The 19,352-nt window shown below is 36.4% G+C and overlaps 1 protein-coding gene across 1 annotated transcript in view; it reads left to right on the top strand.

Moving 5' to 3' along the window:
- PLCE1 (phospholipase C epsilon 1) overlaps positions 1–19,352 on the top strand; it is a 139,569-nt gene that overhangs the window by 29,010 nt on the left and 91,207 nt on the right. Inside the window, exon 2 of the mRNA XM_075154696.1 lies at positions 14,482–14,770. Within this exon, the coding sequence (XP_075010797.1) occupies positions 14,482–14,770 (289 nt within the window). The remainder of the gene's footprint in view (positions 1–14,481; positions 14,771–19,352) is intronic.

Here is a 19,352-nt window from a genome sequence, read left to right as displayed (position 1 = left end):
GAAACTAACGCTAAAGCAAAATAAATCTCATGGATGACTAAACTGCAGTCCCTGGGTCTATAACAATCCCCAGAGAATAAGGAAAGTTAATTTAAAATATTTTTGTTCTTCTGGTCTTAAGCCAGATGCCTTAAATTCTGAAAATCAAGCCTCAAGTGACATTCCACCCCAGTGGGAAAAGAAAGGAGAACATATACTCTGGTCCTGCAGAATCATATTTACTTCATTAACAATTAAAAAGTGTAGTTTAAATACTGAACTAATGTTCTCTCATTCCCACTCCTTTTTTTGGTCACTCTTTCTCATTCACTGTCATTCTCTCTCTCTCTCAAAACAAGCACATTTACTTTAAAAAACATCTTTTAACTGTGATGAAGGTATTACAACTTTTGAAAATTGCAGAACATTAGATTATCTATCTTGTGCATTTCAGGCAAGTAGAACTAAACTGGAAATACAATTAATGAATCATTGTCCCGTGTTTACATCTTGGTATTGGCTTCCAAAACTCTATTTGGAGACAGCAAAATAAAATCATTGATTTTAACTTTATCATGGTGTTACCATCATTTCATCTTTTTAGCAGATTCAAATGAAACTCAGAAACTCCTCCAGTAACAATTACTTCTGTAACTACAGTTTTATTCTAGTATATGTCTTAATGTGAGTATGGCTATTAGTGTGTTTTAGGTATCCACCATCAAAGTTGTGTCACATACAAAATAAAAATATGATATGAAAATTGAACATACTGTGTTCTGCAGGACAGTTATTTAGTTTAAGGCAGCATTTGAACACACCAGCTGAAAACAAGGAAAGAGGAAATTTCTTTGGGTCAGTGTATTGTGTATTACCTGTTCATGCTGTCTTCTTATCTTAAACTTTCCTAAACTTTGGATACTTTCTATAGATACAGCATAGTCTTCCTTAGCAGCTAATGACTAGGGAAGATGAATAGTGTTGAAGGTACTACGTTACTGATTCAAGATACCAACATCAGTAAAATTGCTTCATTGTACCATGCTAGATTATTGTGATTGCTTAGTTTTAGCCAAAAATTTTCTTCTAAAAATTTACAATTTTTTTTTTTTTAGGATTGTTATTGAATGTTCATTGTGAGCAGTGATGAATGAAGACTCACTTTTTATCAGTAAATTAAGATTAAATGTGTCATTTAAAAATTAATTTTGGAGTATCGATATTCTGTTGTTACTTTGGGCAAGAAATGGTGCCTTTTCTATTTCTAGGTAATTAAAAAAAACCTTAAAGTGGAAAATGCCTCTTTATAGAACAAAGTTATTTTGTTTCATGAAATCATGCTCTGTAGCCTGACCTAAAAGTCTATTAAACAATTCAGTCATGAAAACTCTGAGAATTTCCTGGCCCCTAAGTACTATCCAAAATAATCTTATAATTATTCATGTGACCCTATGAACCCAACAGCTGAAGTACAAGCAAACAAATAGGCATGGATTCAGTGTCTACAAAATTAGAAAATGAGAACTAGATTTCCTGTGCTGAGGAAAATGCTCCAAGTTGCTCTTTTATTAGCTATATGCCATGGGTAGGATGCATAAATTTTACAGCTGTAGTAATATGCCTACTGATCTTTTACAAGAATATCAATTACAATTATAATTGGTTATAAATGAAAATATTTAGAGATACAGCAAGATTCTGTAGTACTTTACGTTTATGTAATACTTGGGTTTCTGACTGTAGATGTAAACTGTAGACTGTTTCCGGTAAATTTGGAAAGATCCGCCTTTCAATATAAATCCACAATATATAGCACAATAAAATCCCAATATGAGTCTTTCTTTGATACAAGTAACAATAGCGATTGTATAAATGCAAAGACAGTTTTATTACATGTACTTTGTCTTTGAGCTTTGACACGTTTAGTCTGAGCTTGAGACCTTCATAAGCAATTCTAAGCAGTTCCTATATCGCAAGGATGCAACGTCGCACTGTGTAAAAACTGAATTAGACAGCACTGTGAACTTTAACCCCTACCGTTGATTATCTTTTGACTTTTAATATCAGAGACACAGGAACGGAATAGACTATGCTTTCCGAATCAGTTATGTAAGTATATGTATTAAAATAATATCTAAAAAGAACAGGTAAAGCCAGAGTTTTGCAGGAGTAGTTGTAGCTAACTTTGGCAAATAGATAAGATTGTAGAAAGAGGACGACAAACTGCACATTTAAAGGCTGATGAGACATATGGCTGTTTTCAACAGCCACAATTTTTAGGTTTCCTGTTTGGTTCTGTTTTTTTTAAGATGGTCTTGTTGACAGGAGATCGCTTAAGTTTTTTTTCTGTACTGTGGGTTACCCCTCAAACTTACTGTCAATTTGTAGTTCAGAAATATGCAACTAAGCTCATCTTTCAAAGTTGTTTAAATAATCCGTTCACATGTGTGGGCGTGCGGTTATTTTTAAATGTGTGAGTTCTGAATCTTCTGGGAAGATCACGGAGGTTAGTAAGGTACAAAACCATACAGATGTGTGTGGGGTTTTTTGTTTGTTCGTTTGTTTGTTAGAGAAAATCTAGACTCACTATCACTCCACATATAGAATAAAAATTGAAAAAGATAGACATGTGGGAAGGGGGCTGTTAAGGCCCTCGATGGGCCAGATGGTGGATTCCTCTGCATTGAATGCTTGGCATTCACCTGTCTGGTGACAGCGTCCGTCACACCGTCAGTGTTTTGGAAATGAAAAAGATTAACATGATGCCTGTTTGAAACCTTTAATGACCTAATTAAAATAATTAATTTATGTCTACCTTTGAAGAAAGTAAGCCTTTCAGAAAAAAAAGCCTTTTTTTTCTGAAAAGAAAACTCAGAGATCCCCTTTTAGTAGTAGCATCCCATTACAGTTTGATGTTCCAAAGACATACAATGAAAATGTGCATCTCTCTTGAGTTGAAATTATTCAGTCATGGCGCATTTAATATTCTAACATCTAAGCGGTTTGACTGTGAATTATTTCAGTCTGCTTTCTGACATGGAGTTTTAATCCTACTTACTGTCTATTTTAGATAATGTACTTAGCTACAGTAAAACTCCTATTCTCTGTTGAAAAGTCAACCTGCTAGTCTTTTTCTTGTTTTAAATACTTTTTATAGCATACCTGAGAAGTTTTATATGAATGGAATATCTTTGTTTTTCATCAGTAGGAGGTATCATAAAATACATTTAAAAAGTAGTATGATTTTAGAACAAAAGTAAGTGTGCTTACACTTTTATGTTAAAAACTCAGTAGACAATTTTGAAAGCTGGTAACTCAAGAAATTCCAATCCACGTGATCAGGTGTTCAAAGACATGATCCACATCAGACTAGTAAAACAATCATCTTCTCAGTAAATAAATAAAGGTGTACATTAGCTTAGTAGTTATGTTTAGAATAGGTAGTTACTTTTAGAATAAAGTTGAAATAACACAGATGTTTGAATAGAGTATATTTAATTTATTTAGTTACTAAGACAGCATGTTGTTTGTAAATGAATTTGTTGATAAAAGTTTGGAGGAAGTAAATAAGCACTAATTTAGAAAATAAAAAGAATATTGGCTGCACGAAGAATTAACAAAAGTAGAACAGGTAACAAATTTAGCTCAGAACACTAAGTTGAGAAGTACTAGAAAAGTATAAAAACTATGATTTAAACTGAAGAAGTTGCGAGAGAACTTAGTAATCAAATAATTAATAACTATTAAGAAAATATTTTTTCACATATACTTTTGTGCCAACAGAAATATAAATAGCTGACCCCACTAACCAGAAAGTGGTATTTTTGGCCTTTTCTGGGTAAGATTACAGAAGTCTCTCTTACTGGCAAGGGCATTGTTTCACGTTGCTGAAAAGTGGTGTGAAGAGCTCCTATGTTGTGTTTGGTGTCATGCTTTCATTTATGAACAATCTTTCAAATGACAGTTAATTGATGTCTTTTGCCATCCTCTGTTTTATATCTTAAGATGATTCTTCTTAGTAGTTATTTGGATCTAAAGTGTATTACCTGCCATGAGAAGTAACAAGCACTATTTTACTATTCCTTCTCCACTGGACTGACGATTCTTTAAGAGCAGGACTTTCTGGGATTGGAGATGCTCTTGTAGATCTGTGCCTCATTTATATCACACTGCTTTTTCTGTCTTCCAAATCCCTGAAGTCCATCTTTCCTTTGGTAATGGCTTTTAAAATAATTAGTACTGTTGCTTTACAGAAATAGAAAATTATTAAGTAATAGCAACCCAACTTTTATCAAAAGTGAAAATGACAACTTGTTAGAAGTTTGGGCCCATTGTAACAATTTCTGGTCATCAGTAAATCCAACTCTCAAATGTATTTGTTTTTTTAAAACTGTATCATCATTTTCTTACAATCCTGAATGAAAAGATTTCCTACTAAAGACATTGGTTATATACCAGAACTGAATGGGGATGGCTGATACAATTTCTGAAAAATGTTGAGTTACATTTAAGGATTGCCTCTGCAAGACAGTTTGATCCTCATTAAATTCAGTTTCTGCTCCTTGAAATTATTTCATCCTTAACAGGATGCAATTCATAAGAAATAGTGGCTGGTGAGGTAATGCACATTCTGTAATTGCAATTGAAGCTGTAGAAAGTTCACAGAACATCAGTTAATGAATATTAATATTTGAGCACATCTGTGCTTGTTCACTCTCTTGGCAACCTTCCAGCTGCCATCGATACTGCTCCCTGTGTTACTAGGGTGAACTCATCTATTTTCCTCTGTGTCCTCTGCTGCTCTGTGCCATGTTGCCCAGTTACAACTTACTGTGTAAAATCTGATGCACACAAAAATTGCTGTTGAATAAGTGAGCATTATTGCTCTGTAGCATGGTACTTTGTCTTGTGCTCTGTCCTGGCACTGTAAAGATCCACATTTTCCTAATCATTGAAGAGAGAGCGAAAGTTTGAAAAGTCTTTGAGAACAGACATTGCAGCAAGGATATTGACAAGACCATTGCTGGAAGGGTGACCAAAAGGGACAGGTCACTGCCATGTTTTATCTACATTGTTAGAACCTGAAGCTCATTTACAGAAAAGCAAAGGAAAACATCTGGGCCTCCCACAGTGACTGCAACACTAGTCATTATTAGAAAAGCCATGAGCGAATTAGAATTTGTCATGAGTATGCTGGAACAGGCATTGACTCCTATGATGAAGAGGTGCCTGAAGACCATTATTCCTTTCCTGTGATGTGTTCTTTCCTTCAGATGTGTAAGGTGACTGGACAGACTCTGGTGCACACACCTCCTCTGCCAGTCATACACAGCCTGCCCCGGGGAGGGCAACTTCCTTTTGACTCAGTAGATTTATTCCCATTATAAGGAGAAAGTGATAGTATATGCTAGACTGTATGTTGGCATCGTCCCCCCCAAGCAGTTCTGGGCGATGAGGGCATAACATATGGTGTTTGCTTTTACTCACTGCCTACAATTGTAAATTATGCAAGCAGAGATCTTTTTTTAAAATCACAATCTTGTTAAATGCACTGAAAAAATACACACAATGCAAAAAAAACCCCTGCCTTACTTCATTTTACTGTGTTTCCTTTCTTTCCTCTTTTACCTACTCCTGTTCACTGCATTCAAAGCATCCTCAGTGCAGCAACACTGAAGTTCTTTCTACCTCACCTATCTACTCAGCAATCTTCCCCTTTGTCTTTCCTGATGCTTCCATGCTGGTCTGCTGCTGCAGTAAACAAACCTTTCTATTTCTTGCGTTCTCAAAGTAGTTCCTGGTTTTCTTCTTTATAGTGTCCCAGACAAAAGACGAACACCATCACAACACCCTGAACATGCCTGAACCACCCTATAGTAAATAGTGCATTTGTCAAGTACTGGCCAAAATTGTAGCGATATTGATTACTGTCTGTATGTATTTTGAGCAATGTTTTCTCCCTGCCCCCCCCGATGACAACAGTATTCCTAGTATGTTATGAGGTACACTTCAGATTGTACCATGGCACTGTATTCTCTTATTTTCTAGGCATTTTTTCAAATACAGAACAGCATTTCAGCAGTCTAGGGATATTTTAAGGAATTTTTCCATTACGAAAATTAGCATCTCAGCAGTCAAGATATTCTGTTTAAGCACCATGTGAAAATACATGGGGAGAGCAAGATACGAGCAAATTAAGATGTAGAGGACACTGTTAACTCCTGATGTTCTGAACAGTCTTTGCACAATTGCATATATTTCACCACAAATGTGTTTATAGCTCCAGCTTTCTTGCTGATGAGTTGCTACTGCAGCTCTGAGATTACCTGCGTACAGATCTCCCGAGGCTATTCTTTGTCATCCTGACATGCTGTAGTGGATGGTGGCCATGTCACACTGTGCCAAAACAGTCCTTTACTGCTGTTCCTTGAACACAAATGCAAACCTGCACCAAATGGCTGTGTTTCGGCAAAAGTTCCTTCAGGTGATGACAGTTCTTTTTCTCCTGTTGGTAAAGCTGCAGGCAGACTAGATGGCAAGTGCCACTGCTGAAACTGCTATCAGTTCTGCGTTGCAGGGCAGTCGTTGGCTTGCAGAGCCAACTGAAGGGTGAAATTCAAATGCATCTCCAAAAACTGTTGAGTATGAAGAAGGGCATCGTGACATGTAACATTTTATTTTTTTTTAATCTGGGATGGTTGTTAATACTATAAGAATGTTGCCTGTTAGCCAAAAAAGATGGATCATGAGATGCTGGGAGAGAATTCGTGGGAATTTTTGAGTTTGACCCCAACTTGCAAAACTGCAGTTGCTTCCAGATAGCTGTTTCCCTGTTTGCCACAGTGCACCTAGGGAGAAACTCTGCAATATAGTGTCATGACAAACAAGAAATCAGAGAAGCTTGGGATAGGTAGTACAATTTACTAAAGCTTGTGGATGACTGTCTGTCATCATCCACTTCATCTTGAATAGTAAGTTAGGAATAGAATTTAATTGATCACAGATTTTATCCCTTGCCCGACTTGTCTTGTAAAATACTAGAACTTAGTAAGACACGTAGCCAAAAATTTGATCGACTGTCCTGGTGTGTGCTTATTTGGTCACAGGCAACCAAGTGCCACCAAGAAGATTGTTCTAACAGTCTAACTGTCTAACTTTTGTACTCCAAACACTGAAAAAGACGTATAAGAAAGCTCAAATTAGTTCAATTTCTCAAAAGGGTTTCTGAAGGCCTCACCTATTTGATTGCTAATGTGAACAAGACTTGTCAGTGAACAGAGCTAAGAAATAGTCGTAACAGAGCAGACCCTTTTGCTGTTCGCCGCATCATCTCTGTCAAACACAGTAACATCCTTTAGCTTTGAACAACCTGCATAACTGTTTGAGATATGGGGCTCTGGCATGTTTTCTTGCGGATCTTAAGTACATGATAGGAAGAAGGACAGATATATACGCTGTTCTAGACATAACAGACAATGCATTCAGCATTTAATGTATTTCAGTTCTCATCATTGATACGTTAATCAAAAATTGTTACAACAGATTCATGTTTTAGAAAGTCCATGAATTAAAGATTTCCTTCTTCCTGAAAATCAGAAAAGTATACATACTAAACTTTTTCTTCTATGAAAGTCATGTAGGGATGGTCAATCTTAGGTCTTTTTCAGTGCAGACCATTTGCAGTGTTACACATTTGAACCCAAAACTTGATCACCTCCAGTCTCTCCTGCTGTTATTTTCTTTATTTTTTAACTGTAATTTTGTAGCTGGAACCCTTGGAATCCATACTTAATGCATAGTAACATGAAGCTTCTGTCCTGAAACAGATTAACTGTCCTGAAACAGACAGATGGTGTAAAATTGTCCAAAATATGGTAAATCTATCAATTTGTTAAAAAAAAAAGTGTCTATATTCACAATTTTGCCAAAGATTTGACTTTTTGCAGGGGAAGTTGAGTTGTAATGAACTTGCACACAGGCGTTTGTTAACTATTAAATATTTTTTCTTTTAGGCATGTCTTTCACCTGCCTTTTCTTGCAATTTAAGTAAAATATTTTCTGAAATTTTAATTGGTGACTTCAGCAGTAATGATAGAAAATACGATACAACCATTTTTGCTGTAGCTTTTGAAGTTTTCTTTTATTAAAAGAGTTTTTTCCCCTTGGCATTGCAAACATCTGTCTGTACTGAATCTGATTCTTGCTGTTGTCTTAACCAAATTTTGTAGTGAATTTCTCTGCAGAGATGCCTGAGCTTTATGAGAACACACAGAGGAAGCTGATGAAGGAAGCACTGTAACTAGATTCTGTAGTGCTGTAAGCAATAAGCATGCACAAGCAAGTAAGCCTTCTCCGAAGTGGGATCTGGCAAACACAGGGCTGAGAAACGGGTAATTGGCTTGGAGCTAGCTTAGGTCAGAAAGCTGCACTGCTTTTCCGGACCTGGCCTTCAGAGGACCATCCAAGTGACTTAACTGTAGTTTACTCAGACTGGATAATTGTAGATGAAAAGTGAAGAATTGACTGTACAAAACAGTGTGATTCATTTCTATTTATGCACAGCAGGAATTGTTTTTGAAAGTATGAGCTAGATAAAAAACAAGGTCAGTAATTATTCTGTATTGGCTTAGAAATCTGTATGAGTTCACATGATCTGACTTTAAATCTCAGATCAGTAGCAGACCTTTTTTCATAGATTGGTCTGATTTTCAGCATTTCTGCAGATCCCAGTTGACAGCTGTTTGTTCCAACATCTTTGAAAATCAAGTGATTAGCAACTTAGCATTGTTTGGAGAGTAATTAAGTGACTGATTCTCTCACAGTGAACTAGATCAAGGGGTAAATGTTAAAAATAATTATGTCCAAAATGGCTTTTGCGTTTGTAGCTAAAAGAAATGTTCCTCGGACTGTGGCCTCACTCCTGTTTAAACAGAATAATGTTGGGTGGTATTTTGAGATTAATTAGGTGAACAATTTTTCAGGTAAGAATCTTGGGGAAAAGTAATTTATTAATAGACATTTCGTTGGGAAATTTGTTTATTTCCACTTTTAAAATAATACCATTTTTTTCAAAAGGTAATAATAGTAAGGAGTAATAGAATATTCTTTCATTTTTGTTTAAAAAAAACCCTGACCTCACAACATCCTTAGAAGAAACTGGCCAGTGACAAGTGCTGGCTCTAGGTTGGCAACATCTTTACAAAAAAGCATTTCTTAATCTATTCTGCATTTGTACTTTAGCAGTGATCTTGAAACATCATGGGCTAATCAGTGTGGGTATGGTCATAACCTGAATAAGATAAATCTGAGAAAACCCAAGATCCTTCAGAAAATGATATGACTATCAACATCACCTCTTTTTTAAGTTTTATTAAATAAATGCTCCGAAGTGTGATGCTGGAGTGCCATTTTGGAAGACATAAAACTGAAGTATTGACTAACTATTGCATTAATGCCTGATTCTTTTGTTCTGAGCAAATTCTCATTCTGGTAGGTGTGTTTCCTCTTTCAGCCCCCCTCCCTTCCACCCAAGTTCACTTTACATATTCCTTTCTGCCCAAAGTGCTTTTTTCATAGCAGACTACTGTCGTATCCCATCCTATAGATATTTGAATTACACTGTTTTGGAATAAATACACATAAAAGCAATTGCATCGGTCCTTGGTCATGACTTCCAAGAGATCACTGTTACCTTCATTTGGTCAATATTAATGAGGGTTTTCTTCTGAAAAACTTGCAGTGCCAAAATGAAAAATTACCATCAGAATTTACTCATTTTAATGAAATTTTTCTTGGAAGAGACAGAATTTGGAAAGAGCAGCATTTCCTGTGATGTTATTGTGTTTAGGCTCATATATTCTGTAAAACTGTTGTGTTTTCAAAGGAGATATTTAAGTGATCTTCAAGACATACTGTCCTGACAGTTATTACTTGTTAATATACCATTCTGGTTTATAAGCGTGTAAAATTGCTTTAAAAACGTGCAACAAATGAAGGCTTTATGTCACAGGAATGCTGCACATGGGCTGTCGACAACCCTCTGTGATAGAAATACTCTGTAGGTAAACGGCCAGGAAATTAGGCTGGAATGCATAGTACCAACTGAGCATGTGTATATATATACACACACACACACACTTCCTACATTTCAGTGTTTCATTTTGATCATTCAGGATATATCAATGGAGGTTTTTAGAAAGAGTTTGGACAGAAACAATGCAATGAATTAGTAAAGCCCCATTAGGGCCTATTTTCTGTTATTTTTATAGCCTATAAGCGTAATTTTTCATGGCTATTCTTTACAATGAACTTTTTTGCTACAGATTTTATTTATTATTATAATAAAGTTAGAGAAATTAAGCCTGCTTCCTAATAACAGCAATCTTTGGTTGGTTCTTAATTCCAGTTTCTGGATTTCATATGTGCCGAGCAGCTGCTAGATGTTTGGCAAAATGATAACATGCTCCCAGGTTCTAAGCTAAATACCTGAGACAGAAAAAACATGAAAAGAGAAACACGTAAAAGATTACAGTAAACAGGAAGAGATACATGTAAGTTTAAGTAAGAAATAAATTATTTTTATGAACTCCTGTATCCAATATTTCCAATACCCGTGAACTCCAGCTTCATTTTTGGGGGAATATCTGTCATACACTGTAGGGCTAAGCATGGCTATGGTGTTTAGGTTTCTGCCACTTTTATGTGGTAAACCTACTTTTATGTAGTAAACCTACAGTAATGTGTGTGGCAAAAAGGACATAATGCAATTTGCAATTGTAGTGATGATTCAACAGAAGAAAAGATTGTAAGACAAAAACGTGGAATAGTTTCAAAGGCAGCACGAGTTACTTGTTCTTAAGTTATTTTAGAGAATATCTTAACAAAATATCTCCGTTGTCACTGTAAGAAAGTTTTATTGCCTGAAGGTTATCAATAAGTTAACTTGCAGATACCATTCTAAGCTACTAGAAGCAAAACTGAATTTTTTTTAAAGTAAAGTTTTGGTGATTTATTGCATAAATTATTAAGAGCTGAAAGATCTATTTTGTTTCCATTTATTTTCCAAATATGGACTTGGTTGTAAAACTACAAGGATGGAATTCTGCCTGAATTTAATCTTTGTTTTAATGCTAATTTTCATTTTTGAGTTGGAGGACATGGTTTTCTTCTGTAGTCTTCTGGAAAATTTTATGTTGCAAGTAATTTTTATATTCTTTTTACTTACCATTAAAATCTCTTTAAAAAATAGAAGAAAGTAAAAATCTATCAAAGCCGTAGTATACTTTCATTGGAATAATGCTGTATTAGTATATGGAGTGACCTATTTTAGCTCATTGCTTATTTTAAATGTATCATGGAAAAAAGAAAAGAGAGAAAAGAAAAAGTATTAGAATGTATGGTTTTATTGTCTAAAGTAAATCTTGAGGTACTGTAGTTGCATATAAATTTTACCATTTACATGTGTGCTTATTACAGTGGTAAGATAGATAAGAAAGCTCACCTTAAGCTCCTTCCTGTAAGCATCAGTACTTTGCACTACTTAAAAAGAAATTTAATATTGCAACGCTTTTAGATCCAGATGCTATTCTCAATTTCTTGTGAATTACCGCTCGATACCTAGTATCTGAGATACTGCAGCATCAGACTGCAGATGGCTTTGAAATCTTTAATTTGATGTGGAAGGCAAAAGTGAATCAGGAGCGATACGCCCTTGTGAATCATTGTTTTTTGACAGGTAGCTGTCAGTTTAGTGCTGCATTTTACTCTTTTTGGTTCACATCCATTTTTAATTACAGTAATCATTCTTTGGTAGTGATATAGATCAATATAACTACATCTGCCAGGATGAACTGTAAGCCCTGATTTGGAATCAACTTTTTTGACTTCCAGGCAAGATTAAGTTTCCCAAATTGTCTGGTGCAATCTCACCGAAAGGTGATTTTCCCTGTCATTTGCGTGAGGGATATGTTCCTATTCTGATTGTTTCAGTTCTTTTCAGTGGCTGATAAGTATACACATTGTAAGTGTATTTTTTTGTAACCTCATCTGTGTGCAGCAAAAGTAACATATTCAGAGCTTTAACACATCAAAATAAACAGTATTTGAAAATGTTATATGCAGTGCAGAGTCTTTGGAGACAGCTAGTGCCCTCAAGTCTACTTTATACAAAAGAGATTAACACCATTATTCTATGTATAATCTCTCCAGCAAAACACTGTCGCCTGTTTCTGTCAACAAATGGTTTCTTTGGTTTGGCAGCTGAAAGAAATTTTAGTTGTGTAGGCAACAGAACATGCCCTTATAAGTTACAGAACCCAATTTTAAAAATATTTTGGAAGGTAACTGCAGTTTTGAGAAGTTAAATTATTTTCATTAACTAAATATTTTTTTAAACAAGTTAAAAAGACTAATTATGTCTGCCTCATGTGACACACTCATAATCCATGCATAAGGCAGGTTCACTGTTTTACAGTGCACCTTTTGGAAAGGTGAGTCATAGGCACATCCCACTGTTCCTTGCAGACACTTACCTGATTAAGAGGTCTGCACATATCCTATCCAGATAACGTGCACTCTAAGACTACATTTTCCTTCTGAATAAAGGTGGAGATGAGCAGTCGTCTTCTTCCTGAGAGTCTATGAGTCTGTAAAACTGTTGTATACCAAGGAGAAAAAGATAAAGAGGCTCAAGTAAAGGGTTAATATTTCTAGAAGCCTCAGACCCAATAAATTTTGGAAAATTTGCAGGGAGGGGAAAAAAAAAAAGGATAGATACCACAGCATTTCACTGTGTAATGAATCCCAGAAGCCATATTTCTAATGGAATTGCATTATATAAGTCATAGTCAACATGTGATAGATTTTTTTTTTATTTTATGATAATAAATATGTCAGTGCTCTTTTTCAAATCATTGAATTACATTACTAGTTAATAAATTATTATATTTTGAATAAAATTTTACTATTTTCCCTAAGAAATTTTCCCCAAGAAATTTTTAATACAAAAATTAAAGCTAAGAAATATGTACTTTAATAAATACTACATTGTATTTGATTTTTTGGTTTATGGCAAAAAACAAGTAAGAAGTGAACACTTTGCCAAATTTTGAATTTAGTAGCTGAATCAAAGCTTCTGCTATTCTCAATTTCTCTACCCAGATGAAAGAATTACATCATCGTTCACAACTTCTGTTTGTAGAGGGTGAGATACCTCGTGGGAGCAGGGCATTTGAACCCTCCTCGCTTACATGGCAGGGTAAACGCAGGCCTTAGGGCAGAAGTGGACGTGTGTGCAGATCCCCGTGCCGGGAGCCGCTTCCCTCCATGGTTACATGGCTGGGCACGTATGTGTCCTGTGGTGAGGGTGCCGGTGCCTCTGACACGCGGTGTGCACAGACTGTGCAAACAGTTTCTTATCATTTGACTGAGCACGTGTGTGCTTGCATCATAGGACTGGATGTGATTTCTGCCATGTTGATGGATAGCTGTATTTTGTTTATATGTGGGGAAGGATGGCAACAAGAAACAAACCATTAGTCACAAAAAACAGTTATTAAGCCATCAGTTTATTTCTTGTGCACATCTAAGGACTGATGAGGAACAACCCCAAGAAAATTGTCTCAGCACCTGTCCTGGTAACAGTTATAATGACCTTTCCCTATGTTAATTTTTAGTTTGGTAGTTTACACTTTGTAATTACAAAGCACAGATCATTGAAACAAATTATTAATGTTAATCGGTAAGTCAGCATACAAGAATGCAAAGAATCAAGTCTCTCCTTGTATACTAAATGAAAAGATTTCTTCCAGATTCTTGCTTTGATCATTAGACTCTCTTAAATAAGCAAACATTTCTTAGTTGCTAAGCCACAGACTGAAGTTCATTAGTGTGTTAGCACAAATATTGGAAAAAGAGTACTAAACCAATATTGGATAGAGGACCTGTGCGCAGGCTGGAAGTAATGCAATGAACGTGACACCAGAACATTTTGAAATATTGCTCACAGTGATTAAAACCATTTCTGTTTGCAAAAACCCGCCCCACTCAGCAAGAAAAAGTGCAAACCCTGAGTAGATCTGTTTTTCTGCTACTGATATCTGTAAGACTTTACTGAAAGTACAATAGATTTAGTAGTCTTATAAATAATTTTGTATATCTTCTTTATTTTAAATGCTGACCAGATGTATTGATGTGGCATTTTTTTGTCTAATGGTCATCCTTAAAACTGGTTTTCATTAGAATGCTTTTAACCATAGATTGAAAGCCAGAATGCCATCTTATTTACATAGCCTGTTTGGGAACCCAACTCAAAATCTTCACAAAATCTTCACAAAAGTTTTGGATTCATAGATATTTCAGGTTTAGTTCAGTGTTTTAACACAGTGCCTTTTTGCAGAGGCTGTTGAACTTTACAAGAAGTCATGCTAGTTTGGAATTCTTTGATGTTCAGTTTATTATCTTAAGCAAATGAACTAACAGTTCATGCTTTTGCATTCTTCACAGATCTTCAATACAGTGAGAGAAGAAGAAGGAGCAGAAGATATTTTTGAATATTTTCCTCATCTTCTGAGAAAGCTACCAACGTTTGATACAGACTGTATATGCAAAGGTGATGGTTTTTGTGTAAAACCATGTGTAACAAGTGCTTACTGTCAATATCGTGCCACTTTACAGAGGACTGCACTCTCTAACTATGTAACTGGTGCTTTACTAGAAGCAACTACATCATTAGGAGCAAGAAGTGGTCTTTTAAATATCTTTGGAGGATCAACTGGAAGAACAATGCTTAAAGGTAATGAAGATTTAATTTTTTGAACCCTGTCCACTTAAACTATAGGGTATATGGCAAAATATATAATACTATATAACATTCTGTAGTTTATATACTCATATATGAAGTTAACAGATAAAAAAAGTTTTCATGTTTTCAAAGATTTTCCTTTGCAATCATTATGTGTCATAATGACTAGCTGTGTTAGTTTAATAAAGTAAAAATGCATGCAAAGCTGAAAAGATTCTTACTACAAAACAGACACCTTTTAAGGTTTTTTTCTTTTTAGAAACATTCCTGTCTGCATCCAAAGTTAATGCCTAAGCCATTGTTGTTAGGATGTTCCTTTGTATAGGATTTCTCATTTACCAAGTGCTCCTGCTCATGGGCTGACTTGGTTCAGGACTTGAGAAAGGAGTATATACTCTACTTGGTTATTATTGTTGTCGTTATACAACTAGCTGTCAGCATAGCACTGTGTGGTAAGTATGTGCAATTCATTACTGATTTATTGTTGGTGTTCTCCCAGATCCATCATCTTTCTAGTATGGGATCATTTCAAATAACGTGGATATTGTCTATGTGGAAAAAGCCTGTTGGAGGATGGATGTTACATACTAACTTTCCATGCTGATCATCTTTGTATGCAATAAGAATACCATTATGTGATTTAGTTTGGTCAGTTTTGGAAGTTAAACAGGACAAAGTCATTCTTGGTACAAATTAATTGCATTAAAACATGGTTTTGTACAGAATAGTAATTGCATTTTAAATTAATTTTTAATTATTGCCTAGAATATTTCCTAAGGTACTCAAGCATTTGGGGATTTATCATCTTCTGACATACCATAACAAAAGGATGTAGTATCTCAGTTGTATAATTGTAGAATTGAAGCATGTGGATATTACGGCTTGCCCAAAATTTTACAGGAATATGACAAAATCGGTACAGAATTCTCAGTGCAGTTCCTTAACTAGTGCAGATACTGACCTCATTTTTACAGACAAATAATGATATAGTTTGTGCTCAAATCAGGTTGTCTTATTTTTATCCCAAAGAGTGGCCCTTTCTGGTTTTAATTAGTCTCTCTTTAGGTGAATCAAATGCAAACTGCAGCCTCTGAGTGAATTTCAGTAGTACACTGAGCAATGTTACTAAGCTTCACATACCCTCATTGCCTGTGAGAGACAGAGGTATATACAGTACAGTGTCCTGTTTTGGTAGGGTTTTTCCTTTTTATTTTGTTTGGTTTTTATTTGTTCTGGGGAGATGAGTGCTTTAGAAAAATAAACTTGTACATTCCTGCGACGGCTCTGGAAAGCAAGGTTAAAAGAACACCAGGTCGTGTACCTGGTGGTGCAGTGGTGGACCTTCTTCCTACAGAGTGGGAAAAGAGAGCACAGGGTTTTGATGCTCCAGACCTGATCTAAGGATGCTCTGTCCCCTGAGTACAAATGTCAGCCTCCCGTGGGGCATGTTGCTGCAGTGCCCGAAGAGCCCAGCTGGCGACTGTCACTGTAGAGCTGCAGGCTCTGACCGAGTTCTGAAACTGGAAGCAGCAGCAGTAATTAGCTCAGGCTCACTGACATGCTAATATGGCTGTATCTTTTTATAGAGCCTGAGCTAGTGACTGCACATGTGTGCCCTGTGTACCAGCACACTTTGCACTAGTTTGGGGATCTCTGCGGTGCCTGTATTTTATGGTGTCTGCTTCTGTTGTTGTATTCTGAGCCCAGGCAAGTGAGACCTTAAAGAAAAGGCAAAGATCTTGAACTTGATTTGCAATTCCACAGACAACCTGTAGATAGTAGAGATTTGATTTACTGTAGTGGTCTAGGTATGATTTACTGTAGTGGTCTCTCTTGAGGAAGAGATGTGCTGCAGCTTTAGGATATTGAAGTTTTCTGGATGTGGAAGGTTCCTGTTCAGGTATATCATGGTGATTTAATATATCTGAGAAATGACAAAGGTATCAGTAACAGTCCTCTCTAAAAACATTTACAGAGTGTTACTTGGGGATGTTATTAACTGAGACATTAGCATTAGCAAGGAACCCAACAGTATTCTGAATTCAGAGCTGCGGTTATCATTCATGCGTGTGTACCTTTTAAGAAAGAATATCGTCCTGTCCATGCAGATTGATAAAAAGGTTATTTTCGTCTGTCCAACATCCTCTCTTACAGCTGGATTTAACTTCAACCCTAAGCTAACCTCATCTAAACCTGAGAACTTTTAGTTAACACCAATAACAACTCTGTTGTCAAATGCAACGGAGGATTTATCACAGAATACAGCATGTCATCGGAACACTTCACTTAGTAGTTGTTTGGAGGTGTTGAAAAGGGAATATATTGATCCTGGTGTGGTTTAATAGTTGTTGTGGTTTAACCCTGTTATGCAGCTAAGCACCACACTGCTGCTCACTTACTCCCCCTCGGTGGGATGGGGGAGAGAATCAGAAGGATAAAAGTGTGAAAATTCATGGATTGAGATGAAGACAGTTTAACAGGTAAAGCCAAAGCCGTGCAGGCAAGCAAAGCAAAACAAGGAATTCATTCACTCCTTCCCATCGGCAGGCAGGTGTTCAGCCATCGCCAGGAAAGCAGGGCTCCATCACACGTAGCGGTTACTGGGGAAGACAAACGCCATCACTCTGAACGTTCCCCCTCCTTCTTCTTCCCCCAGCTTTATATGCTGAGCGTGACGTCCTATGGTATGGGATATCCCTTTGGTCAGTTGGGGTCAGCTGTCCCAGCCGTGTCCCCTCCCAGCTTCTTGTGCCCCCCCAGCCTCCTCGCTGGTGGGGTGGGGTGAGGAGCAGAAAGGGCCTTGGCTCTGTGCAAGCGCTGCTCAGCAGGAACTGAAACATCCCTGGGTTACCAACACTGTTTCCAGCACAAATCCAAAACAGAGCCCCATACCAGCTACTGGGAAGAAAATTACCTGTATCCCAGACAAAACCAGTACAGTAGTGAAGGTGATATAGCCATCAGCACTTGAAACAGTTCAAACTGTTGTACATTTCATCAGGGCCCTACCAACATTTCTCAGACAAGACAGCAGTATATCTAAGTTAAGAGTATCTTATGTTGCAGAGAGACCAGGGAGAGGAAAATAAATATTTGCTTTGACAGTCAGAGGTTGTGAGTGCCCATGTAGTAATTTCAGTGCTGTGCACTGCCCTGAATTAGTATCAGCAATAGGAAATTAGCATTATATCTTTTAGGTTGGGTTTCTTCATGTCGCTCAGCCTGTTGAAGAACAGAGGGAAGATCCCTTCTCTGATTTTTGTTTCTACTGTTTTGATCAAGAGTAGCAAATGTTTCTTCTTACTCTGTTTCACAAGCTGTGACAGGATGGGTTTTCAAGTGTTGACTTGCTTCCACAAAAACTTCAAGCATAGGTTCTCAGGTCTTTGTATTTAATTTATTTATTTTTTAATTTTTGTATTAGAACCTGTCTTACAGTTTTTCCTTTAAAATTGTACTTGAAAAAAGATTTCCAATGTAGAAAGATGTCATACTACAATCGAAGGTCCAAGCATAAAGGTTCTGATGGAAGTGCATGAGAGCAGTGATGTGATGTTCATTTCTTTCAGAAAGAAAGAAATTGTAGATGTCTGGTTTGTGCAGGATAGTGCAGTGTAGAGACATGACCTGTTGCTGACTCATTCCACAACATGGAGTATTCTCATGATGTATTGAAATGCCCTATAGTTGTTGGTTTGAAAACAATGTAGGCAGCCCCAGTTAATAATCCTTCAAATATGACCCTTTCTGGTGATGGCACTAGCTGAGATGATTGTATTTTGAGCATCGTTGCACCATACCTCACTATACAGAGGTAGGCATGCCCAAAGGCAGCAATTATACTGATTACTTGAAATAAATAAAAGGAACCACTAGCAAATGAAAATGTAAACACCAATAGCACTGATATAGGTGGAACTAGAATGCATTATGAAAACAAGATTATATAAATTTATTTTAAAATATCCTCAAAAGTAATTTGCAATGCTATATAAGCATAAATAAAAGAATTGAACTATCTATTTACTGTTCTGCCATTCGGAAATTTGAACTCAGACTTCCTTTGTGTCCTATAAATGTTGTAATACCTAAAAACATTGTAAATGAAAGCTTAAAGAAGTAGTGAATTATTATGAAGTAATTATAGTAAAACATTTTTGTGGTGGATCCAATTCAACAGATCTTTACCTTGTAAAGATGTGCTACGTAAAGGTGCTGTTGAAGACTTGCTGTATTGCATGTTACTACTTGGTGTTAAACAACGACAAATACTCTTGCCTATTAGAGTAAAAGTTTACACATCTGAGGCTCTGAACTGATGGTAAATGGCAATGCCAGCATCAACTTTCATCACCTTTCTCTTCTTCCGGGGCTCATGTTCCTAGAAACTGATTTCACTTCAAAAAATCCTGTAAAAGAGGGGAGCGGTAAGAGGCAAAGTCACCTTGGCCTAGTATTGCCACCGAGTCCCTCATTTTGTTAAAGTGTCCTGAGTTAGAGATCTCTAAATTGCCGTAGATATGCGTATGTATTATGCATTTCAGTTCAATTAGTTAATAGGACTTCATCAAAA

Source organism: Calonectris borealis, chromosome 7 (genome assembly GCF_964195595.1).
Source record: "Calonectris borealis chromosome 7, bCalBor7.hap1.2, whole genome shotgun sequence".
Classification (NCBI taxonomy): domain Eukaryota; kingdom Metazoa; phylum Chordata; class Aves; order Procellariiformes; family Procellariidae; genus Calonectris; species Calonectris borealis.
This window is presented reverse-complemented; position numbering and strand designations above follow the sequence as displayed.